Source organism: Oncorhynchus gorbuscha, linkage group LG10, assembly GCF_021184085.1.
Source record: "Oncorhynchus gorbuscha isolate QuinsamMale2020 ecotype Even-year linkage group LG10, OgorEven_v1.0, whole genome shotgun sequence".
In the NCBI taxonomy this organism is placed as follows: Eukaryota; Metazoa; Chordata; class Actinopteri; order Salmoniformes; family Salmonidae; genus Oncorhynchus; species Oncorhynchus gorbuscha.
In genome coordinates, this window is record NC_060182.1 from 9,809,283 (window position 1) to 9,835,426 (window position 26,144).

Below are 26,144 nucleotides of genomic sequence, written 5' to 3' on the forward strand. Positions count from 1 at the left end.
CCACTTGGGAGCTTTTCCTTCACGCTGCGGTCCAACTCATCCCAAACCATCTCAATTGGGTTGAGGGATTGTGGAGGCCAGGTCATCTGATGCAGCACTCCATCACTCTCCTTCTTGGTCAAATAGCCCTTACACAGCCTGGAGGTGTGTTGGGTCATTGTCCAGTTGAAAAACAAATGACAGTCCCACTAAGCCCAAACCTGATGGGATGGTATATCCCTGCAGAATTCTGTGGTAGCCATGCTGATTAAGTGTGCCTGGAATTCGAAATAAATCACTGACAGTGTCACCAACAAAGCACCCCCACACCTCCATGTGTAACTGTGGGACCTACACATGCAAAGTTCACCTACTTTGCGTCTCACAAAGACATGGTGGTTGGAACCAAAAATCTCAAATTTGGATCCTTAGACCAAAGAACAGATTTCCAGTAGTCTAATATCCATTGTTCACGTTTCTTGGCCCAAGTGTAACGGATGTGAAACGGCTAGCTTAGTTAGCGGTGGTGCTGATGTAACGGATGTGAAACGGCTAGCTTAGTTAGCGGTGGTGCACGCTAAATAGCGTTTCAATCGGTGACGTCACTTGCTCTGAGACCTTGAAGTAGTAGTTCCCCTTGCTCTGCAAGGGCTGCGGCTTTTGTGGTGGGTAACAATGCTTCGTGGGTGTCAGTTGTTGATTTGTGCAGAGGGTCCCTGGTTCACGCCCGGGTATGGGCGAGGGGACGGTGTAAAGTTATACTGTTACACAAGCATGTCTTCTTATTGGTGTCCTGTATTAGTGGTTTCTTTACAGCAAATAGACCATGAAAGCTTGATTCAAACAGTCTCATCTGAACAGTTGATGTTGAGATGTGTCTTACTAGAAATCTGTGAAGCATTTATTTGGGCTGCGATTTCTGAGGCTGGTAACTCTAATAAACATATCCTCTGCAGCAGAGGTAACTCTGGGTCTTCCTTTCCTGTGGCAGTCCTCATGAGAGCCAGTTTCATCATAGCGCTCAATGGTTTTTGAGACTGCACTTGAAGAAACTTTCCAAGTTCTTAATGTTCCGGATTGACTGACCTTCACGTCTTAAAGTAATGATGGACTGTTGTTTCTCTTTGCTTATTTGAGCTGTTCTTGCCATAATTTGGACTGGTATTTTACCAAATAGGGCTATCTTCTGTATACCAACCCTACCTTGTCAAAACAACAGATTGGCTCAAATGCATTAACAAGGAAACAAGTTAACACACACCTGTTAATTGAAATGCATTCCAGGTGACTACCTCATGAAGCTGGTTGAGAGAACGCCAAGAGTGTGCAAAGCTGTCATCAAGGCAAAGGGTGGCTACTTTTTAGAATCTAAAATATATATTTATTTAATACTTTGTTTACTACATTTCCAACTTTCTAACATGGGCAGAAGAGTCATGCCCCGAGTTTCACACTTGGGAGGTACCAGAACCAACCAATAGGAAGCTCGACATCTATGCAAATAACTTACTTCAATTTTAACTCAGAAGTCCCGAGTTTGAGATGACGTGAATGCAATATAAGGCTGCTTTTACACAAATTACCCAATGTATATTTCTTCCACTAATTGGTCTTAATCACCAATCAAATCACAGTTCTTTTTCGGAGCTGATCTGGTTAGTAAAAAGAAGAGATCAGAATTGAGCTGTCAGTGTAAACGCACCCTAAAATCCACCGGAATATGGCTCGTTGGATATCAACTCAGTTTTGCGCAATCGTCACTTGCTAAGAGTAACACATTACAATTTCAACATAAAAAAAAGGTACAGTACTTTGTTAAATTGGCGTATTGAAAATGTAACTAAAATCATTCCCCCAAGTAGTTATAATCTTGGTCAATTATCCTGGGTTTGTTATTTGGCTACTGATACTAGTGTCAATTCATTTTCTTCGCATAAAACCTAAAGACAGGGAATGTAGCTAGTTTGTTTGGCTCGCTTAAAATGTAACATCTTTCCCATTCCGATTTGGTAAAAAAAAAATCGGTGGATGTGCTTCTTTTAGCTAACGTTGTCACATACAGCTCGTAGAAACTGAACATTAAACCTGATTAAACTACGTCAAATCGATATGAAAACACTTACTTGAAATGGTTGGCACAAAGTCCACGACGAAATCCAAACATCAGCGGACAGGATCATAACTCGGCGTTTCTGCTGGAGCAAAAAGGAGGAGCGCTGACTGGGATAGCTAGCTAAATCTGGCTCAATTTAGCCATTAAACAAACAAAAAAAAAGGAAGAAATTGCCATTCATTACTAGCTAGCTGTTCCGCCCACTGACATTGAATGGCGCTTTCTTCATCCAACTCGATGTGTATACAACTACACGCCTGCAATGTTGGCGACGTTATTAGCCAACTACATTAAGATTACAGTTTAATTTAGCAGCCTTAACAAGAGAGTCAATCCCATTTTCTTGGACCTCATTATATATTATATTATATAATATATATTTTACACAGATGACTTTCTTGATAAACGCTGTCGGTTTTCTTCGGGAAGTAAACTAAACACAGTACAGCTTTACCAGAACGTAAATATATATATATATTTATATATCTATCGGTCTGTACAACCCAAAACAAAGGGATGTTTCACATCTCCATGGTAACCTTTGTTACCCCCCCCAACTCCCGTTCTAACGTTTGAGGTTCACAGCGCCACGCTGTGGTCAACTTTAGAATCGCATGTGTCAAAAGGCCACACCAGTAGCTGCTACCATTACAGCGATGACAGTATTTAAACTTTCCAGTGAACCAACAAAAGCAATTCCACTATAGATTTGAATAAAAGGTTTATTGATTACTTAATCAAATGCTTGGGAGATTACATCACAATATGTATAGCACTTAATTTATTTTACATGAAAACTTTACACTATTTATTTCTCCATATACTGTATAGTTCCCCTTAAGGGGAAAGTAGACATCCATAGTTGTAAGGTAGAGAAACTTCTCAAAAATATTTAAATGCACTTCAAATAATTATATACATCCTTGTTAAAAAAAGAAGAAAAAAGAAGAAAATGCAGACAGGATTAAACTACAAATGATGCAGATGGTAGCTATACCCTGACATATTTAAGAGTAACGTTTCTCTTCATTCTTACCCCCGTCTGGTATTTCACTGACAATACTGACAGGCATTCCACCCTGGGAAAGTTCTGGACAGTTAATACACGAGGGATCTGTTGCAGGCTCCATTAGGTGTAACATAGAACTGTCTGACAGGAGAAGAACATCTCATCCTTGCTATGTAATACCATGGGTGTTGCATTGTAGACTTCCTTTTTTGACACCAGATTCATTCTAGAAAATAGCTAGTCATTCCATTTTGCTCTCAGAACATAGAGAATGTGCAGTAGCCTTTCAACAAGTAAACTGGCATGTAAATGTTGCTTTAAAATAAGTATAAAAATAAATAAATGCAAGTAAAATTAGGATTCATAACAGGCTATAGTGATTGACATGATAGGATCAATGGGGAATGGTGACAGGGGAACAACCGACCATACTCATCCATTAGGGAGCAAGCCATTCCCACATGGTAATCCTATAGGGTAGGATGCTGAATACAGGTGTGCTAGGACAACACTGCCATTCCCACATGGTAATCCTATAGGGTAGGATGCTGAATACAGGTGTGCTAGGACAACACTGCCATTCCCACATGGTAATCCTATAGGGTAGGATGCTGAATACAGGTGTGCTAGGACAACACTGCCATTCCCACATGGTAATCCTATAGGGTAGGATGCTGAATACAGGTGTGCTAGGACAACACTGCCATTCCCACATGGTAATCCTATAGGGTAGGATGCTGAATACAGGTGTGCTAGGACAACACTGCCATTCCCACATGGTAATCCTATAGGGTAGGATGCTGAATACAGGTGTGCTAGGACAACACTGCCATTCCCACATGGTAATCCTATAGGGTAGGATGCTGAATACAGGTGTGCTAGGACAACACTGCCATTCCCACATGGTAATCCTATAGGGTAGGATGCTGAATACAGGTGTGCTAGGACAACACTGCCATTCCCACATGGTAATCCTATAGGGTAGGATGCTGAATACAGGTGTGCTAGGACAACACTGCCATTCCCACATGGTAATCCTATAGGGTAGGATGCTGAATACAGGTGTGCTAGGACAACACTGGTGTTGTTCAGCATATTCACTAACGGTATTCTTCATTTGCGTTTGCATTTAGATATGCGTGTTCGTTCAGTCTTAAATCAACAAATAGGAGAAACAAAAATCAGGTAGAGGATATATATAAAACCACATCAATTAATTGTTGTAGTTCATTTTCCATACATTTGACATTAACGTCATTGTTGAGAAACAGAGAGCTCTGTTCTTCCAGAGCTTTTTACCCAGCAGAGTCCGTCTTAAAGGGCACCAGACCTTATTACCAACTCTTGAAGCCTTTCCTTTGCAGAAGATGAATAGGAACTGAGCATCAAAGCATCTTTCCCTCAGGGTAACAGAATCTTTGCGTCGATCTACTTCCTCCCATCCCTTCGCACTGCCTTACTCCCGATAGGGGGGCTCTCGCCTCAGACTCTTCATGCATCCCACCATCCACCAGTGCCCCCCCACCACACACACACACCATTCCATCTCCAGACCCTCCTAGGGCAGGTTGGCCTAGCCCATCTCAGGAGCAGCGATGTGGAAGACAGAGCCGATGTGGAGGAAGAAGCGGCGCAGGACGGCACGGAGCTCTGGGATCAGGTCAAACTGCATCATCTCACACAGGTGAGGGTAGTAACAGGAGGCATGAAGCTTGAACTGAGGACGGAAAGGGACAAAGAACAGACTATTTAGCATCAAACAGAGAGACACACACACAAACTGAAATATGCTTAGGGTGAGTGGAGTGTGATGTCAAAGAGTGGATTGTTTGAAGTATGGCCAAAGTTAAATATCAACGTTGTTTGTTTAGAAGCCACCGTGTACACCTGAAGGTGGGATTTGGGAAGAGGAAACATTTCTTAGTCAAAGTCTAAATAACCCGCAAGGCTGCACACTTCCTGTTTATCTGATTGGTATGTGCCAAGAAACTTGTTGCTACCTAAGCTAACAGTGTCCTTCCTTTAGTTACCCATTGTCAATGAGACTGAACCAGGCTAAGGATAATGGACTGTAAGCTCTATAAGGGGAAATCTGCACTGAATCAAGTCCAATTCAGAGATCCTTGATGTAGCAGAGGAAGCCAATGGCCCCTGGTCTGCCTGCACACAGCCAATGGCCCCTGGTCTGCCTGCACACAGCCAATGGCCCCTGGTCTGCCTGCACACAGCCAATGGCCCCTGGTCTGCCTGCACACAGCCAATGGCCCCTGGTCTGCCTGCACACAGCCAATGGCCCCTGGTCTGCCTGCACAGCCAATGGCCCCTGGTCTGCCTGCACACAGCTAATGGCCCCTGGTCTGCCTGCACACAGCCAATGGCCCCTGGTCTGCCTGCACACAGCCAATGGCCCCTGGTCTGCCTGCACAGCTAATGGCCCCTGGTCTGCCTGCACACAGCTAATGGCCCCTGGTCTGCCTGCACACAGCTAATGGCCCCTGGTCTGCCTGCACACAGCTAATGGCCCCTGGTCTGCCTGCACACAGCTAATGGCCCCTGGTCTGCCTGCACACAGCTAATGGCCCCTGGTCTGCCTGCACACAGCTAATGGCCCCTGGTCTGCCTGCACACAGCTAATGGCCCCTGGTCTGCCTGCACACAGCTAATGGCCCCTGGTCTGCCTGCACACAGCTAATGGCCTCTTTTACATACCAAGGTCATTACAAAGACGAGCTGTTAAATAATCAGTGTCCCTTCCTCTACAGAATTCATTGTCTGAGGGGAAAGGAGGCCAGTGAGCGGCTGTCCTACGGCTCGTTATTCAAACCATTTGACCTATTAGATACGTCAATTGGACGTTAGGGGAAATGGACTGTCTTTTCCTACTGCCTACTCAGGCGAGGTATATAGAGTTGAAATGGTGTTGGCAGACGCATGTTCACATATAGTCTTCCAAAAAAACAGATCACTTGTCACTGCAAGCCAAACCCAGTTGTCAGTGTGTGTGTGTGTGTGTGTGTGTGTGTGTGTGTGTGTGCAAATATTTCAGTCCATGTGGATGTAGGTGTGTGTAACCTTATCGTCGGTCAGTCGCAGGGTCCTGCTGAGCAGTACTAGCAGCAGGCTGGTCCAGGCCTCTCTGTGACTCTCTGAGGTCAAGCTGATGAAGTAGGACAGAGCCTCGCTGCACACCCTGAGGACCGGACCGGACCAACATTACCACACATTGCACTGCCGGGAGTGAAACATCCAGACAAACTAATGCTGAAGAACCTGTTACAGTTGGACCAAGCAGGGATGCAGCCAAAGCACTACGCATGACATGTTGGAATCAAATGTACATTTCATTTGTTCAGGTCACACAATACTGGATCCATTTTCACCGAGGATTTAACACATTGGGGGTTTCCTCAGGTTGCTGCCTCGACATCATTGGTGTGAATACATGCTTTTATATCTTTCATTATAATAATACACGCTTTTATATCTTTCATTATAATAATACATGCTTTTATATCTTTCATTATAATAATACATGGTGTTTATATAGTGCTTTAAAAAAGGACCCAAAGTCACGTTTACAATTGTCAAGGTTTTGTCACACCATGACCCCCCCAATCCCCTCAGACACTCACAGCAGCAACCGCGTCTGGATGTCAGGCCAGGAGTCCTGGAGCTGCCGGTCACAGTACATCCGGAACAGAATACGCAGGCTACAGGCCAGACTACTAGTCTCCTGCTTCAGCAGATTGGGCTTCGACTTCCCCTTAAATCCTGAGACAGAGCGGGGCAGACAGACAGAGCGGGGCAGACAGACAGAGCGGGGCAGACAGACAGAGCGGGGCAGACAGACAGAGCGGGGCAGACAGACAGAGCGGGGCAGACAGACAGAGCGGGGCAGACAGACAGAGCGGGGCAGACAGACAGAGCGGGGCAGACAGACAGAGCGGGGCAGACAGACAGAGCGGGGCAGACAGACAGAGCGGGGCAGACGGACAGAGCGGGGCAGACGGACAGAGCGGGGCAGACGGACAGAGCGGGGCAGACGGACAGAGCGGGGCAGACGGACAGAGCGGGGCAGACGGACAGAGCGGGGCAGACAGACAGAGCGGGGCAGACAAGAGCATCCTATATCAAAAAAAACATTTATATGACAGCCTGGCCGATTAGCTCATCTGATAGATCCTCTTAACACACCAAGAGAGAGACAGTTGAACATACCTGCTCTCCAGAGTGCAGTCCTCTGCTCGTTGTTAGAGTTGAAATCTCTGGCAAAGGTGTGCGACTCCAGCAGGCAGTCCAGCAGCTTGAAGAGGTGCTGGGAGGAGAGGTGTCTGTACATGCCCTGCTCCCCTTGCCCAGGGTCCCCCTCTGCAGCCTCCTCCAGGGCATCCCTCTTGGACAGACACAGCAGAGCCCCGGTCAATCCCCCAGCAACATAAACTTAGTGTGTTTTGGGTGTAGGGTATTCAAAGCTATAATGAACTACATGTTAATAAACATCATGACTTTATATTTATAAAGGACAGACATGGTTGTGATAAAACCTGTGCAGCAGCCATATTGTCTGCATCTTCCTTCTTGCTGGTTGCCGGGTAGAAGACAATGTTGTCAATGGTCTGGATCAGCTCCAACTGCACTACACACTTGATGAGCAGCCCTGCAAACAGCTTCTGGTCTGACATCCCTGACACAGAGCACAGAGGTATCAGGAAGAAGAAGACACGGTCACCCTGTTTATAGCTCCTAGACAACTTTGCAGTATTATATATATGTTTTTTTAACATTATTTGCTCAAAACGTTTCTTGCATTATTCCGGACTATGACATTGCTCTTCTTAATTCCTTTTGTTTTTACATTGGGGGGGATTTGTGTGTATTGTTGTTAGGTATATTACTGCACTGTTGGAGCTTACAACATAACCCTTACACCTGCATAATATAGGTATACGACTAATAATGCTTTATTTGAAAAACAGGGACCAACGAGAGACAAGAGGTCAAACGTGGAAAATGACATGAAGGATAATGAGGTAGAGAGAGAGAAATGTGAGTTGAGGGGAGAAGCCCAAATATTCCTGTAACCCGTTGCTTACTGGCGTGCGGTTTCCCTTTCCAGGTGTCATCACTGGCGGTGGATATCTGGCTCTGCCCTCCTTTCTCTGACAGGGCCCGGTCATAGCTGTTCTGAGACTGGGTGTCAAAATCTACATCCTGTAAACAAAACAGACAAATACAGCCAATGAGATGAGAAGGCTCGGTCTGCACGTTGGTTTAAGATCATAAACAGGACCAGATCAATTTACAAGAGTCGCTTTCTCGTTACTCTCTGTCTAATCAGGCTCAGATGGTTCATAAATGTTATTGTTTGCTCACCATGTGTTTCCCATCACCAGCCTCCTCTTCCTGACCAGCCGGTCGCCATGTCAATAGGCTGTTGAGAAGTGCAAACACAAAATGTGCAAATCGTCAGTCATGTGGTCTGTGGGAGTGTTTCCTGTGTTCTGGCTGGCCACATCATGTGTTCATGAGTCACCATGGCAACAAGTTCTGCACATGACTAGACAACATCTGACAGCACTGCTAATGCACACACACACGATCCTCATATTCTCCAACAGTGTGTTTTCTGTTTTATATATATATATATATTACTGTTACGTTCATGGTGATGGGATGCTGAAGTTGTGAGAACGTCAAGGTGACTGACAGGCCGGCCAGCAGCAGAACTCACGCGTCTGGGCTGGTGGTCTGGAAGATGTCCAGCATACAGGAGCAGGTGGCGTTCCACACCTCTGGGCTAAACTTCTCCCCATTCAGGATGACCAGGTTCTCCAGGCAATTAGTCCCTGACCGGGCCAACTGTTCATTATCTGGGGGAAAGGGGAAGAGAATATATTGACCTCATTCACCATTACGTCACCTAAACATTACATTTCTGGTAAAATGTTACACATCATTTTACAGTAGATCTTTAATTAGTTAGGGGTGTGTGTGTGTGTGTGTGAGTCAGCGGTGTTTTTCCTCCCCCTCACTGTTGAGAGGAAGGCCCCACCTTGTCTGACGCACCACTGTAGCTGAGTGAAGATGTCAGCCAACAGGACCTCACTGAGAGGCTCATAGAACTGGGTGAACACGTCACAGATGGCGTACAGGGCGTGGTTACAGGTCGTGGTCATCCACTCGTGCTTCTACAGGAAGTCACAAGACACAAAATACACAAAAGATGGAACAAAAAAAAGTAGATCTATAAAATGCAACATTTCAGGTAATCAGTCACTTGAAATAAACTCAAAAATGGGCCTAATCTATGGATTTCACATGACTGGGAATACATTCATTATGCCCTAATCTATGGATTTCACATGACTGGGAATACATTCATTATGCCCTAATCTATGGATTTCACATGACTGGGAACACAGATATGCTTCTGTTGGTCAGATAACTTAACATCAGGATCAGAAAACCCGTCAGTATTTGGTGTGACCATTTGCCTCATGTAGCGTGACATATCTCCTTCACAAAGAGTTGATCAGGCAGTTGATTGTGGCCTGTGGAATGTTGTCCCAATCTTCTTCAATGGCTGTGCCAAGTTGCTGGATATTGGCAGGAACTGGAACATGCTGTCGTACATGTCAATCCAGAGCATCCCAAACATGCTCAACGGGTGACATGGTGAGTATGCAGAGGCCATAAAAGAACTGGGACATTTAGCTTCCAGATCTACCTCTCTCTCTCTCTCTCTCAACAGGTGACATGTCTGGTTAGTATGCAGAGGCCATAGAAGAACTGGGACATTTAGCTTCCAGATCTACCTCTCTCTCTCTCTCTCTCTCAACAGGTGACATGTCTGGTTAGTATGCAGAGGCCATAGAAGAACTGGGACATTTAGCTTCCAGATCTACCTCTCTCTCTCTCTCTCTCTCTCAACAGGTGACATGTCTGGTTAGTATGCAGAGGCCATAGAAGAACTGGGACATTTAGCTTCCAGATCTACCTCTCTCCCTCTCTCTCTCTCTCAACAGGCGACATGTCTGGTTAGTATGCAGAGGCCATAGAAGAACTGGGACACTTAGCTTCCAGATCTACCTCTCTCTCTCTCTCTCTCTCTCAACAGGCGACATGTCTGGTTAGTATGCAGAGGCCATAGAAGAACTGGGACATTTAGCTTCCAGATCTACCTCTCTCTCTCTCTCTCTCTCAACAGGTGACATGTCTGGTTAGTATGCAGAGGCCATAGAAGAACTGGGACATTTAGCTTCCAGATCTACCTCTCTCCCTCTCTCTCTCTCTCTCTCTCTCAACAGGTGACATGTCTGGTTAGTATGCAGAGGCCATAGAAGAACTGGGACATTTTCAGCATCCAGGAAATGTATACAGATCCTTTCAACATGGGGCTGTGTATTATCATGCTGAAACATGAGGTGATGGCAGGCGAATGAATGGCACAACAATGGGCCTCAGGATTTCATCAGAGTATCTCTGTGCATTCAAATTGCCATAGATAAAATGCAATTGTGTTCGTTGTCCGTAGCTTATGCCTGCCCATACCAGTGGGGTTATTGACATCAGCAAACCGCTCGCCCACATGTCTTGTCATCTGCCCGGTACAGTCGAAACTGAGATTCATCCGTGAAGAGCACATTTCTCCAGCGTGCCAGTGGCCATCGAAGGTGAAGATGAGCATTTGCCCACTGAAGTCGGTTACGACGCAGAAGCCCAGTCCGGTCAAGACACTTGTGAGGACGACAAGCACTTGGATGAGCTTCCCTGAGACGGTTTCTGACTGTTACACGTGGTTGTTAGGCTAGGTGAATGTACTGGCAAATTCTAACAGCTTATGGTAGAGAAATTAACATTCAATTCTCTGACAACCGCTCTGGTGGAAATTCCTGCAGTCAGCATGCCAATTGCACACTCCCTCAAAACTTGAGACAGCTGTGGCATTGTGTTGTGTGACAAAACTGCACATTTTAGAGTGGCCTTTTATTGTCCCCAGCACAATGTCCACCTGTGTAATTATCATGCCGTTTAAATCAGCATCTTGACATGCCACACCCGTCAGGTGGATGGATTATCTTGGCAAAGGAGAAATGCTCACTAACAGGGATGTAAACAAACAGAGGACAACATTTGAGAAATCCTCTTTTTGTGCATAATGGAACATTTCTGGGATCTTTTATTTCAGCTCATGAAACATGGGACCAACACTTTGTTTATATTTCTGTGTAATTCCAGCAGAAAGTCCCATAGGCCCACAAGCTGGTTTTGGCTTGGACAAGGCTTACTACTTACACAAGGACAATAACTATAGCCACTCACCTCGGTCTGCTGCTCAGGGAGCTTCATATTGTGGAAGATGCGGAAGACGACGCGAAAAAGGTCGTGCCACCAGTGCTTCTCAAAGGTGTGTCCGTAACTCTTCATAATCTCAAACATCACAGTCAGACCCCTGTGACAGAGAGACGCACATAATCATACATTCATATCTATTGGGCTCAAAGCATCAAAGTCGGTTACAGCCATATAGAGCCAAACGCCACGTTCGAATGATGCGCGCATACTAGCAAACAACAAACCCCGAAGCAGATGGCTAACTATATACTGATGTCGGAACCATTAGCAGTGAGTGAAGACCATGAAAAACACACCAGACTGACGAGTATAGCCATGTTCAACAAGTATATCATTCTTCTAGCTTTATCTTGCCTTATATGTTACCTTGCCTCGCTGGTTTGCTTGGTAATCAAATCTGCGAAGTTCTAGACAATAACCATCTGTTTACGTGTTACGTGTTACGTGTTACGTGTTAGCCAACTTGCAAAAGCTGCATCTGAAGTCGGACATGATCGTGTTTCCTTCCATGTAAACAAACCACGTTCCGATTGGGGAACTGCGTGCGTTACCTTTGACAACGTGGACAGGAAGTGGGTCTAAACCTGAACACAGAACCGAGGTCAGATGTTTTACCTGGTTCTTATGTCCAGCTTGCAGCGGTTGATGATGCAGGACAGCTCAAAGAGGATGGGGAACCAGCCTCTCACCCACACCCGGTCCCCTGGGGCCACGTTCATGTCATCACTGGTGTACTCCCGCAGAGCCTGGGGACAGACCGGGAAGACACTCACAGCAATGAAACAGGAACACCGTGATGCAACATTCTCAGATGGCGTACAGTGCAGGCGTGATTAGAGAGCAATGATGCCGTTTGTAATCTAGGTCTGGGATGTACTCGGGGATTCTGCGGGGTCCCCTACCCGTGGCCTGCGGGGGTCCCCTACCCGTGGCCTGCGGGGTCCCCTACCCGTGGCCTGCGGGGTCCCCTACCCGTGGCCTGCGGGGTCCCCTACCCGTGGCCTGCGGGGTCCCCTACCCGTGGCCTGCAAGGCCCCTACCCGTGGCCTGCGGGGGTCCCTACCCGTGGCCTGCGGGGTCCCTACCAGTGGCCTGCGGGGTCCCCTACCCGTGGCCTGCGGGGGTCCCTACTCGTGGCCTGCGGGGGTTTCAGTGGCTGTTGAACGTTTTCCTCATTTGAACCCTCAACAGTATTACCCGTGTCATGGTTGAAGGTCTCTGCTCCATTTTCCTGCGTCAGTTTCAGTGTCTATATCAGTGGCTGGAGACATCTGGTAGGTTTGTGCCTATTAAATGTGTCATTTTCAGTAGGAGGCTGATTCTCAGCAACAGCCCTTCCAACTGGTTGATCATTTACTTTTCACAATCTTGAGAGACGCACTCTGACAACAGTGCAGCCGGGCCTCACAAATATCACCACACCTTCTTGGCCAATGACTACTCCCGGGTCCTCTCCACTCGACAGTCAACTCGTTTGTAGTACACTTTGTATCCAGTCTCGTACTTCTCATCTGAGGGACGAAGCTGTGAATTCTCTCTGAACACGCTCTGCTTCAGTGAACACTTCTCTGGCTGCATGTAGTGCTGACAGGTGGAGTCTCACACGGGTCCCTTCTCGTTTGTTTATGTGTGTCTCTTACTCCCATAAGGGACGGGCTTCCAACAGGCAATTTGACACAGGGAAAAAAAAAAAAAAAAGCTTATTATTTTTTTATTCATTGAAGTAAAGGGATATCTGCTGGGACCACCTCTGTTTTAATGTAAAGGGATATCTGCTGGGACCACCTCTGTTTTAATGTAAAGGGATATCTGCTGGGACCACCTCTGTTTTAATGTAAAGGGATATCTGCTGGGACCACCTCTGTTTTAATGTAAAGGGATATCTGCTGGGACCACCTCTGTTTTAATGTAAAGGGATATCTGCTGGGACCACCTCTGTTTTAATGTAAAGGGATATCTGCTGGGACCACCTCTGTTTTAATGTAAAGGGATATCTGCTGGGACCACTGCTCTGTTTTAATGTAAAGGGATATCTGCTGGGACCACCTCTGTTTTAATGTAAAGGGATATCTGCTGGGACCACCTCTGTTTTAATGTAAAGGGATATCTGCTGGGACCACCTCTGTTTTAATGTAAAGGGATATCTGCTGGGACCACCTCTGTTTTAATGTAAAGGGATATCTGCTGGGACCACCTCTGTTTTAATGTAAAGGGATATCTGCTGGGACCACCTCTGTTTTAATGTAAAGGGATATCTGCTGGGACCACCTCTGTTTTAATGTAAAGGGATATCTGCTGGGACCACCTCTGTTTTAATGTAAAGGGATATCTGCTGGGACCACCTCTGTTTTAATGTAAAGGGATATCTGCTGGGACCACCTCTGTTTTAATGTAAAGGGATATCTGCTGGGACCACCTCTGTTTTAATGTAAAGGGATATCTGCTGGGACCACCTCTGTTTTAATGTAAAGGGATATCTGCTGGGACCACCTCTGTTTTAATGTAAAGTTTTAATGTAAAGGGATATCTGCTGGGACCACCTCTGTTTTAATGTAAAGGGATATCTGCTGGGACCACCTCTGTTTTAATGTAAAGGGATATCTGCTGGGACCACCTCTGTTTTAATGTAAAGGGATATCTGCTGGGACCACCTCTGTTTTAATGTAAAGGGATATCTGCTGGGACCACCTCTGTTTTAATGTGACACTCAGTCTGACCTATATTTGCTGGTATCACGATTTTCACATGGTGTACGTTTATATTTAGTAGACTGACATTGCTATCAAACCATTTAGCACCAAACACTGTGCGTGTACACGCAGTATGACTCCCAGCATGTCCTATTGGACTCAACTATAAACATCTGTGTCAGAGGCAGATTGGTTTGAAAACAGTGTTACACTGCTCTCTCTGATTACATTTTCCTCTGTTAGTTTTAATGAGGACAATCATGTTAATCTTTAACCCATTGGTAAGTGCTTTGACAAATAGCACATTTTCATCTCCTTCCATAACTGTCAAGTGGATTTGTGCAGGGCAATGGCGCCCTCTTCTGGTTGTCTTGAGAACGTGACTTGTTGGCACCTTTTCTCTGCTGCTCGGTGTGGTATACCGAGTCACTCACTTGCATTCCATCTGTTATTGGCACGACAGCCATCTTTACAGACATTTTTGTTGTTGTGCCGATTTCATTGATGCAAGAGTCAGCACAGTACAAGCAGTCAAAGCCAACTGTTTCCCCCTACCATCCATACAGGCAGACTCCACCGCTCGCACAAAATAAATGTAGAAATCTATATTATTCAATTACTGCACTCACACTGCTTTCGCCCGCCAACGAGTGTCTGCGTTGCCAAGGGCTAAAATAGAAGTCAGTTCTATTTCTAACGCAGATCACGCTGCAAGTGCTGCCTCTCCCATCTCCTCATTGGTTTATAGCAGCAGGTACCCACGTGCCATCTCCCCATTGGTTATACCTACGTGGGTGACAAAGACGAACGAGGTCGGTGGCGGTAAAGCACCTAATTTATGAAAGTTGCCAATCGCAATAGAAAGTCTAGAGAATAGCCTAGGAGGAGAGATGACAAGAAACGATTCGGTTGACCGTTTTAATTGTGAAGTAGAGGACCTTGTGCATTTCAGGTAAAATAACTCAATGTTTATATCCAAGGACAAATTCGCTAGCAAAAGCAAGCTAGCTAAATAGGACAAATTAGCTACCAAGTGCAAGCTAACTAGCTAAATTTCCATAAATGTTTAATTATTTTTGACCTGTCCAAATTAATATAATTGGTTCAGAGTTTGTTTTGATATTTTAACCTGCGCAGCCGGTTTGGGTTCCGTGTAACACTGCATCCGGAAGAACCATGTACTTGCACATCCTATTTTACCTCAGTTCGAAATCAATTATGTAGTCTGTTATTGCATCCAACAGTGGTGTAAAGAACCGAAGAAAGAAAACTTTAAAGTACTACATAAGTAGTTTTTTGGGTATCTGTACTTTACTATTTATATTAAAAATGTAACTTTTACTTAACTACATTCCTAAAGAAAATATTGTACTTTTTACTCCATACATTTTCCCTGAAACCCAAAAGTACTTGTTACATTTTGAATGCTTTGCAGATCATGAAAAAAATTATAATTCACACACTTATCAAGAGAACGTCATCCCTACTGCCTCTGATCTGGAGGACTCACTAAACAGAGAACATCCCTGGTCATCCCTACTGCCTCTGATCTGGTGGACTCACTAAACAGAGAACATCCCTGGTCATCCCTACTGCCTCTGATCTGGAGGACTCACTAAACAGAGAACATCCCTGGTCATCCCTACTGCCTATGATCTGGTGGACTCACTAAACAGAGAACATCCCTGGTCATCCCTACTGCCTTTGATCTGGTGGACTCACTATACACATGCTTCCTTTGTAAATTATGTCAGTGTTTGAGTGTGCCCCAGGCGATCTGTAAATTAAAATTGTTCCGAAATGTCTCTAGTAACACTGTCAAAGTTTGAATATGCCTCGTAGGTACGGCTTTTCTCTTCTTTAAGACACTCATAATCTAGTGCTCTAATCAGAGTTCCCATACCATCATCCTGGTTGGATATTTCCTGTGCTGTATCTCTCGCTCTCCCTTCGAGCGTTAATAACACCACAAGTGCTTTTTCTTGTCCAGATTTCAAGTTCATTTTCCAACTGTGTTTTTTTACCCTACCCTGTGTGGTGCCTACCCTGTGTGGTACCTACCCTGTGTGGTGCCTACCCTGTGTGGTACCTACCCTGTGTGGTGCCTACCCTGTGTGGTGCCTACCCTGTGTGGTGCCTACCCTACCCGGGGCCTGTGTGGTACCTACCCTGTGTGGTGCCTACCCTGTGTGGTGCCTACCCTACCCGGGGCCTGTGTGGTACCTACCCTGTGTGGTGCCTACCCTGTGTGGTACCTACCCTGTGTGGTGCCTACCCTGTGTGGTGCCTACCCTGTGTGGTGCCTACCCTGTGTGGTGCCTACCCTGTGTGGTGCCTACCCTACCCGGGGCCTGTGTGGTGCCTACCCTGTGTGGTGCCTACCCTGTGTGGTGCCTACCCTGTGTGGTGCCTACCCTGTGTGGTGCCTACCCTACCCGGGGCCTGTGTGGTGCCTACCCTGTGTGGTGCCTACCCTGTGTGGTGCCTACCCTACCCGGGGCCTGTGTGGTACCTACCCTGTGTGGTGCCTACCCTGTGTGGTACCTACCCTGTGTGGTGCCTACCCTGTGTGGTGCCTACCCTGTGTGGTGCCTACCCTGTGTGGTGCCTACCCTACCCGGGGCCTGTGTGGTGCCTACCCTGTGTGGTGCCTACCCTGTGTGGTGCCTACCCTGTGTGGTGCCTACCCTGTGTGGTGCCTACCCTGTGTGGTGCCTACCCTACCCGGGGCCTGTGTGGTGCCTACCCTGTGTGGTGCCTACCCTGTGTGGTGCCTACCCTACCCGGGGCCTGTGTGGTACCTACCCTGTGTGGTGCCTACCCTACCCGGGACCTGTGTGGTGCCTACCCTGTGTGGTGCCTACCCTACCCGGGGCCTGTGTGGTGCCTACCCTACCCGGGGCCTGTGTGGTACCTACCCTGTGTGGTGCCTACCCTGTGTGGTGCCTACCCTACCCGGGGCCTGTGTGGTACCTACCCTGTGTGGTGCCTACCCTACCCGGGGCCTGTGTGGTGCCTACCCTGTGTGGTACCTACCCTGTGTGGTGCCTACCCTACCCGGGGCCTGTGTGGTACCTACCCTGTGTGGTACCTACCCTGTGTGGTACCTACCCTACCCGGGGCCTGTGTGGTACCTACCCTGTGTGGTGCCTACCCTGTGTGGTGCCTACCCTACCCGGGGGCCTGTGTGGTACCTACCCTGTGTGGTGCCTACCCTACCCGGGGCCTGTGTGGTACCTACCCTGTGTGGTGCCTACCCTACCCGGGGGCCTGTGTGGTACCTACCCTGTGTGGTGCCTACCCTACCCGGGGCCTGTGTGGTGCCTACCCTACCCGGGGCCTGTGTGGTGCCTACCCTGTGTGGTGCCTACCCTACCCGGGGCCTGTGTGGTGCCTACCCTGTGTGGTGCCTACCCTACCCGGGGCCTGTGTGGTGCCTACCCTGTGTGGTGCCTACCCTACCCGGGGGCCTGTGTGGTACCTACCCTGTGTGGTGCCTACCCTACCCGGGGCCTGTGTGGTACCTACCCTGTGTGGTGCCTACCCTACCCGGGGGCCTGTGTGGTACCTACCCTGTGTGGTGCCTACCCTACCCGGGGCCTGTGTGGTACCTACCCTGTGTGGTGCCTACCCTACCCGGGGGCCTGTGTGGTGCCTACCCTGTGTGGTGCCTACCCTACCCGGGGGCCTGTGTGGTACCTACCCTGTGTGGTGCCTACCCTACCCGGGGGCCTGTGTGGTACCTACCTGCGGCCGTTCTGCGACATATTTAGCGCAGTGGCGGATGAGCCGCATGGCCTCCATACTAGTGTCAGGAAAGGCAGCGTTGCACACAAACTCAGACAGACACTTCACCGCATCCTGGAAGGAGTCTATGGCTGCTGCAAAGTGCTGCTGAAACGTGATCACTGGAGGAGAGAGAGAGAAACTGTTAATCAGCAGTCCATTTCTCTACAGAGTTGGCCGTCGACTGTCAGTCAAAATGGTGAGCCAGAGTCCTGATGTGACGGACTGTACTCACTGACTATGTGGCCAGTGGTCTGGAAGGCCAGCTCCACAATGGTCTCGTCGTGATCCGAGGCGGCCTGGTGGAACACAGAGAATATGTTCTTCCAGCCGGAGCGGATGTTGGCTGCCTGGGAGTTGACCATCTGGGCCACACAGCGGATCACCATGTCCCTGATAGTGGGAGATCTGTGGAGGAGAGGTCGGTCAAACAGTCAATGGTTTGTTGTGAGTGTGTAGAGGGAGGGTCCCCCCCCCCTCATCACATCCTCAATATTGACCCAAATCACCTCTGCCGCTTTCATTTTACTCCCTTCACACGACCCATTTCAAGAACGGTCCCTTCCCCCTGGTCCATGTCTACCTGTTCTTCTTCACGATGTGTTCAAATGGCCGGAGGAAGTCCTTCTGGAAGCGGAAGTTAGCCAGCTCTCCTTTCTCCAGGAACTTCATTGACAGTTGCCTCAGAGAGTCCACCGCAAAGATGGCCACATCCTCGTTGGGGTTGCAGCCCACCTGGGAGAATAGCAAACACACAGGCATAGATCCACAGTCAATAGATAGGCTAAGTCTTTGCAAAATCAGGTTAGATTAATAGATTAAAGGGATATTTTGGCAATGAAGCCCTTTATCTACTTCTCAGAGTCAGAGGTACTAGAGGATGCCGGTTTTAATGTCTCTGTGTCCAGTACAAAGGAAGTTGGAAGTAGTTTCGCCAGCCAATGCTAGGAAGCATAAGCGCAATGACTGCAAGTCTTTGGGAGTCTGCTAGCATGCTACCTCTAACTTCCTTCATACTGAACCCAGAGACAAAAATGGTATGCAAAGTATCCCGTTAATACTATCGATGGACTAACAATGCTTAACGCAGAGTCTCCACTAAAAGTGTTTCTTAGTCCAGAAGTAGGCTTAATCTGGTTCTGGGAAACCGTCCTTACTTTATGAAGGTAGTCATTCACCTTGTTGAAGTGGTCTCCAATGACCTGCCAGATGCGCGACCACTGCAGGCGGATACGGTTCATGTTGTAGTAAGAGATCTCTACTATCTTCTGCAGACTGAACATCCGCGGCTGGTGAGCAGAGGCCAGCTCATCCATGGAGACCGCACACAACCAGCGCACAAAGTCCACTAGGAATAGGACACAGGACGATGTCAAGAAACACATTCACACGCTGCCAGAGACGGATACGGAGAAACACATTCACACGCTGCCAGAGACGGATACGGAGAAACACATTCACACGCTGCCAGAGACGGATACGGAGAAACACATTCACACGCTGCCAGAGACGGACACATTCACACGCTGCCAGAGACGGACACATTCACACGCTGCCAGAGACGGATACGGAGAAAGGCATTCACACGCTGCCAGAGACGGATACGGAGAAAGGCATTCACACGCTGCCAGAGACGGATACGGAGAAAGGCATTCACACGCTGCCAGAGACGGATACGGAGAAAGGCATTCACACGCTGCCAGAGACGGATACGGAGAAAGGCATTCACACGCTGCCAGAGACGGATACGGAGAAACACACAGATCCACTTACCCACTGCATTTCCATCTAGCTTTGTGGAACCAGTGAAGATCCTGCAGACAAAGCAGAAGGTAGGTTCATGTACTTCCAAATAGCACAATCCAGATCAGATGGCATACAGTACATGACAAAGTATAGATCGTTGTCATGAATATCTGCAGCATTGACCATGCAGACTGTCACTGCGAGTGGTTGTTGTGACTCGTGGTTGTGCCCAAATATGCTCTCCTTGAGTGCCAGGGGGCGGGGCTTGGTGTGTGTGGAAAGAGAGAGAGACAACTCAAGTAGCAAATGTAATAAGTGGCGTAACACATTTAACAAACCAAACATTGAAATACCGTTACACAAGGTCAAGTAAAAACCGGTCGGTGCAGCAATTACCGGAATATAGTAAAATACGGTATACCGTCCAGCACTGTCGCGCATCTCTCTCACCTGTCCACAGCCACCATTACTCTGAGAGCTGGTCTCTGACCTGTCCACAGCCACCATTACTCTGAGAGCTGGTCTCTGACCTGTCCACAGCCACCATTACTCTGAGAGCTGGTCTCTGACCTGTCCACAGCCACCATTACTCTGAGAGCTGGTCTCTGACCTGTCCACAGCCACCATTACTCTCAGAGAGCGGAGCTGTGTTCCAATGACCATACTAAGATACTGTATACTTAATGAGTATATACTACATACTATTTAGTTCATTTTAGTACACTGTAAACAAACAGTATCCTTTCAGTTGAGCGTACTAGCTCTTTGCCTCTCTACCGGAATTTGATGCTGTTGCTAGGCAAACTATTGCTAGCTAGTTAGCATAACAAATGACTAGTTAGACATTTTATGACTTCGGTTGTGTTCTTAAATTCAATCTGGAGTGCCAGAGTGCGCTCGTAAATTCATAACGCTTCGCACTCGCAGCACACACTGGACGCTCTGGCCGACGAGTAGGGTTTATTTGAGTGTTCTGACCTTGCAAAGGCAGTCAAGCACACAAGCTAATGTTGGCTAGCTTGCTAGCTACTTCCAGACACAAATGAGACCACTGACCATTTTACTCGCCCTAGCAGAGCTGGTTAGGCAGTTATGTTATCGAGAGCGTTGGTGACTAACTGTGCTGCTGGCAACAATTTAATTATGCTTTTTTGCCAACTTTTACTAACACTGGCCATATTCGGGCATTGAGCACTCGTAAATTCATTATTCTACGCTCTGGAATCGGAGTAGATCGCCAGAACGAATTTACGAAAGCACCCGAATGTCCCTTGACAACGCACAACTATACCATTAGCTAAGCTAACATGCTGACCAGACAGGACACGTTGTGTGCACGAGCGCCACAAAATATGTGTTATTCAATTATTGCACCCACACTGCTCACGCGCGCCAACGAGCGTCTGCGATGCCAAGGGCTAAAATATAAGTCCTTTTTATTTCTGACGCAGATCGTGCTGCAAGTCCTGCCCCACGTGCCATATCCTCATTGGTTTATAGAAGCCCACGTGGGTGATTGAAAGACGAACTGTTTTGCCGGTTGTCGTGGTAATACCATGAAAGTGTAGATGCCAATCACCATATAAGTTCAAAGATTTAAAAGCCTGGAAGGAGGAGAGATGACTAGAAACGATTCGATTGGCCGTTTTATGTGTGGATTAATTGTCGAAGTAGAGGACCTTGTGCATTTCAGGTAAAATAACAATGTTTATATCCCAGGACAAATTAGCTAGCAACAGTAAGCTAGCTAAATAGGACGAATTATCTAGCAAGTACAAGCTAACTAGCTAAATTGCCATACATGTTGGTTTAATGCTTTCGACCTGCCCCCAATGAATGTCATTGGTTCAGAGTTTGTTTTGATATTTTAACCGGCGTGTCGTGATCGCGTGTGGTGTAGGGGGACAAAATACATGTATGCACGATAACGCAGCCGGTTTGGGTTCCGTGTAAGAATGACCGGAATAAGTCAGTAAACGTTGGGTAGTTAGCTAGCTAGCCAATAGTTAATATTCTGGCAAGTTTGATGTATAGTTAGCCAACTAACGTTAGGTAACGTTAGCTAGCTAACATACCAGAAAATACTGCTGTAATGATATGTGGTTCATAAGAACGGCGTAGCTAACAAATTGTCAGCCAACAAAACCTGTAACGTAACTTATTTTAAAAGTCATTACATTGTTTGCTGTTTGGGGTTTTAGGCTGGGTTTCATATATCAGCTGATGTACGAAGGGCTATATAAATAAATTTGATTTGATTTGATTACATTGCTCAACATCTTCTTAACCTTTGTCCTTATTCGTTAAAGCAATGAATTTGTATCCACTCTCGTACTTCGGCTGCATATTGTCCGCCATTTTCTTCAAATCTGAAAACGATGTGAAGCCACGCCCATTTCCTCTAGAATTGCATTTACGGGCCCTAAAGTACGGAAATAGTGTCCTCTGCATGTTTACTTCATATTTTTGGCGAATTTAGTACGACATCCGGGAACTTTAGGCATACTAACTATATCCATACTATGACCAATAAGCATACTATATACACAATTCACGTCACAAATAGTAAGGTTAGTATGAGTATTCAAACACATCTCTGGTCTCTCACCTGTCCACAGCCACCACTACACTCTGAGAACTGGTTTCTCCCACTGACTCCTGGATATGAGCCATCTGCCTCCGGTCTGGACCTCCAACCAGGGTCCCTGCAACAGGAAACACATTTAACACACCAAACGGCACCCTATCCCCTACATAGTGCACTACTTTTGATCATGGTCCATAGATCCCTGGTCAAAAGTAGTGCACTATTATAGGGAATAGGGTGCACTTTGGGACACAAACTCTGTCTTCAAACACCATTTACACAGTCAATGTCCTTGATGTTCAAGAGCCCTGTGAGCCTTACCCAGTCCCAGGGGCATGAACTCCTCTCCCCCGGAAGGGAAGCCCTTGATGCCAGCCTGGCTATCCCGAGCCACTCCAGAGATGTAGCGTGTCTTCACCCCCGTGCCAATCAGCTGGGCCAACTCCAGCTGGCTGATACACCGCAGGATCTGCAGAGAGGGGGTTAGGGCCCTCTTGATCTGTTTAAAATGTCTCTACCAAGTGCTACACTATATAATATGGGTTGGATTCCTGACTAACAGAAGAGATGAGAGGCAGGGTTAGAAATGGGAAGGCCAGGTGCTATCTGGGAGAAGCCCTCTGACCTACCTCGTGCCAAGAGTTGCCCAGGTAGTTTCCGTCTGTGTGGGCCACAGTGATAAGGGTCTTGATGGTGTCGATGTTCTTCTGCTTCATCTCAGTGATGCTGGAGCTGGCTGTGAGCAGGGTGAACCGAGCCAAGGCTTGGACGTACGCATCCCTCTCCAACTGCACAGAGAGCCACAGACAGACGGGTAATTAATGTTAAAGATGAACATAAAGACACAAAACTGTCTCTTCTAGGTTATTTAAGTTAATGTTGGGGGGGGGGGTATTTGGAAAGTAAAGTGTATAAGGCTGTGTTTACACAGGCAGTCCACGAATTGGCAAAAGAGCTGATCTGATTGTTTAAAAAAACTGTAAATGGAAAAATATCAGAATTGGGCCACCTGTGGAAACACAGCCTAAGGTTGCTACATTAGATGTTTTAGAAGCAGAGGTCGAGCTGTGTAGCCAGGGGAGACAACTAACCTGCATACTGAAGATGCATGCAATCCTGACAGCACAGCGGATCCCCTCCAGACACAGAGAGGCCACCTCCTGGTCGTCACAGTCCTGTAGGCCCACGCTGAAAGCTGCCAGGAGAGGGGTCCACGCCAGCTGAAATACACAGGCAGGTAGAGCACACAGGCTTGACTCCTATTACCTCGTAAAGAACATCAGTCACACACACACACACACACACACACACACACACACACACACACACACACACACACACACACACACACACACACACACACACACACACACACACACACACACACACGGTGAAGTCATCTTCTGGCACAGGTGATAAGTCTGGGCTTCTGCATCTAAACTTCTTGCTCATCTACTCATAACGGTGCCAGAGGAAGGCACAGAGCATCAAGGACCTCACACCTCCCGGCTGTTCTCTCTCTTACCGTCAGGCAGACATGAGGTCTGATACCAACAGGCTCAGAAACAATTTCTATCTATCTACAAGCCATCAGAATGCTGAACACTTCAACTGAACTGACCACCTGCTCCGATTCTCCACACCTTAGTACACATGCATTCACACACCCACACAAACACACTGAGTGTACAAAACATTAAGAACACCTTCCTAATGCATTAGCATCGAACAACCCCCGTGATATGCCAATTCTCAGGGAAGTTAGGAACAAATATACACAGTTAGGAGACCTAAGGCTAGCTTTTTCAAGCAGGAATTTGCATCCTGTAGCACAAACTCCAAAAAGTTCTGGGACACTAAAGTCCATGGAGAATAAGAGCACCTCCTCCCAGCTGCCCACTGCACTGAGGCTAGGAAACACTGTAAAGTCCATGGAGAATAAGAGCACCTCCTCCCAGCTGCCCACTGCACTGAGGCTAGGAAACACTGTTACCACCAATAAATCCACAATAATTGAGAACTTCAATAAGCATTTTCCTACGGCTGGCCATGCTTTCCACCGGACTACCCCTACCCCAGTCAAAATTGTGCCTTCCTGTATTACACTTATGCAAAATAAAAATAAATATATACAGTGGGGCAAAAAAGTATTTAGTCAGCCACCAATTGTGCAAGTTCTCCCACTTAAAAAGATGAGGCCTGTAATTTTCATCGTAGGTACACTTCAACTATGACAGACAAAATGAGGGAAAAAAAATCTGGAAAATCACATTGTAGGATTTTTACTGAATTTATTTGCAAATTATGGTGGAAAATAAGTATTTGGTCAATAACAAAAGTTTCTCAATACTTTGTTATATACCCTTTGTTGGTAATGACCGAGGTCAAACGTTTTCTGTAAGTCTTCACAAGGTTTTCACACACTGTTGCTGATATTTTGGCCCATTCCTCCATGCAGATCTCCTCTAGAGCAGTGATGTTTTGGGGCTGTTGCTGGGCAACACGGACTTTCAACTCCATCCAAAGATTTTCTATGGGGTTGAGATCTGGAGACTGGCTAGGCCACTCCAGGACCTTTAAATGCTTCTTACGAAGCCACTCCTTCGTTGCCCGGGCGGTGTGTTTGGGATCATTGTCATGCTGAAAGACCCAGCGACGTTTCATCTTCAATGCCTTTGCTGATGTAAGGAGGTTTTCACTCAAAATCTCAACATACACGGCCCCATTCATTCTTTCCTTTACACGGATCAGTCGTCCTGGTCCCTTTGCAGAAAAACAGCCCCAAAGCATGATGTTTCCACCCCCATACTTCACAGTAGGTATGGTGTTCTTTGGCTGCAACTCAGCATTCTTGGTCCTCCAAACACGACGAGTTGAGTTTTTACTAAAAAGTTATATTTTGGTTTCATCTGACCATATGACATTCTCCCAATCTTCTTCTGGATCATCCAAATGCTCTCCAGTAAACTTCAGACGGGCCTGGACATATACTGGCTTAAGCAGGGGGACACGTCTGGCACTGCAAGATTTGAGTCCCTGGCGGCGTAGTGTGTTACTGATGGTAGGCTTTGTTACTTTGGTCCCAGCTCTCTGCAAGTTATTCACTAGGTCCCCCGTGTGGTTCTGGGATTTTTGCTCACCATTCTTGTGATCATTTTGACCCCACGGGGTGAGACAGAAGAGCCTCTTAAAAAAGTTACAGGTCTGTGAGAGCCAGAAATCTTGCTTGTTTGTAGGTGACCAAATACTTATTTTCCACCATAATTTGCAAATACATTTTTTTTTAAATCCTACAATGAGATTCTGTTTTTTTTCTCCTTTTGTCTGTCATAGTTGAAGTGTACCTATGATGAAAATTACAGGCCTCTCATCTTTTTAAGCGGGAGAACTTGCACAATTGGTGGCTGACTAAATACTTTTTTGCCCCACTGTATATTCTGCCATCATATTCTTATCTAATAATATTTGTTCATGCATTGTCGAGAAGGAACCTGCAAGTAAGCATTTCATTGGACGATGTATACCATGTGTATCCAGTACATACGACTAATTAAAACGTTAAATTCTTTGGGGTTTTAGGATGGGTATCTGTAAGGCACTTTGTGACAGCTGCTGATGTAAAAGAAGGTCTTTATAAAATACATGTGGTTTGATTGAGGCTGGCTGACTCTACCTTGAACATGGGTCGGACGTGCTCCAGATGGGTGGCGCTGAAGAAGGGGGCCTGGGCGTGGCTTACAGCCTCCATCAGGGCCTTGGCGGTCTTCGCCATCTGTTCCATCTCAACGTCATACAGCAGACGACGCTGCTTCTCATTGGCTACGCCTGCAAAGAGAGACCGCCCACATTATCACAACTAATCTCTAGTGGACAGACAAC

At 46.9% G+C, this 26,144-nt stretch overlaps 1 protein-coding gene across 3 annotated transcripts in view; it reads right to left on the reverse strand.

The window, feature by feature from the left end:
- Positions 1–2,796: 2,796 nt before the first annotated feature.
- Positions 2,797–26,144, reverse strand: part of LOC124045523 (brefeldin A-inhibited guanine nucleotide-exchange protein 2-like) — a 51,599-nt gene continuing 28,251 nt past the window's right edge. For 2 of the 3 annotated variants that reach the window (XM_046364868.1, XM_046364867.1), the window contains exons 19-39: positions 25,939–26,090; positions 23,357–23,485; positions 22,895–23,053; positions 22,587–22,734; positions 22,287–22,383; positions 19,706–19,746; positions 19,111–19,280; positions 18,516–18,667; positions 18,168–18,340; positions 17,894–18,054; positions 12,072–12,202; positions 11,424–11,553; positions 9,154–9,289; positions 8,833–8,971; positions 8,475–8,532; positions 8,195–8,312; positions 7,646–7,785; positions 7,320–7,494; positions 6,734–6,872; positions 6,174–6,291; positions 2,797–4,818 (exon numbers count right to left, since the gene is read on the reverse strand). In XM_046364868.1, the coding sequence (XP_046220824.1) occupies positions 4,675–4,818; positions 6,174–6,291; positions 6,734–6,872; positions 7,320–7,494; positions 7,646–7,785; positions 8,195–8,312; positions 8,475–8,532; positions 8,833–8,971; positions 9,154–9,289; positions 11,424–11,553; positions 12,072–12,202; positions 17,894–18,054; positions 18,168–18,340; positions 18,516–18,667; positions 19,111–19,280; positions 19,706–19,746; positions 22,287–22,383; positions 22,587–22,734; positions 22,895–23,053; positions 23,357–23,485; positions 25,939–26,090 (2,810 nt within the window). In that variant the 3' untranslated portion in view covers positions 2,797–4,674. Of the gene's footprint in view, positions 4,819–6,173; positions 6,292–6,733; positions 6,873–7,319; positions 7,495–7,645; positions 7,786–8,194; positions 8,313–8,474; positions 8,533–8,832; positions 8,972–9,153; positions 9,290–11,423; positions 11,554–12,071; positions 12,203–17,893; positions 18,055–18,167; positions 18,341–18,515; positions 18,668–19,110; positions 19,281–19,705; positions 19,747–22,286; positions 22,384–22,586; positions 22,735–22,894; positions 23,054–23,356; positions 23,486–25,938; positions 26,091–26,144 lie in introns of those variants that run through there. The other variant, XM_046364869.1, reaches the window with a different exon arrangement.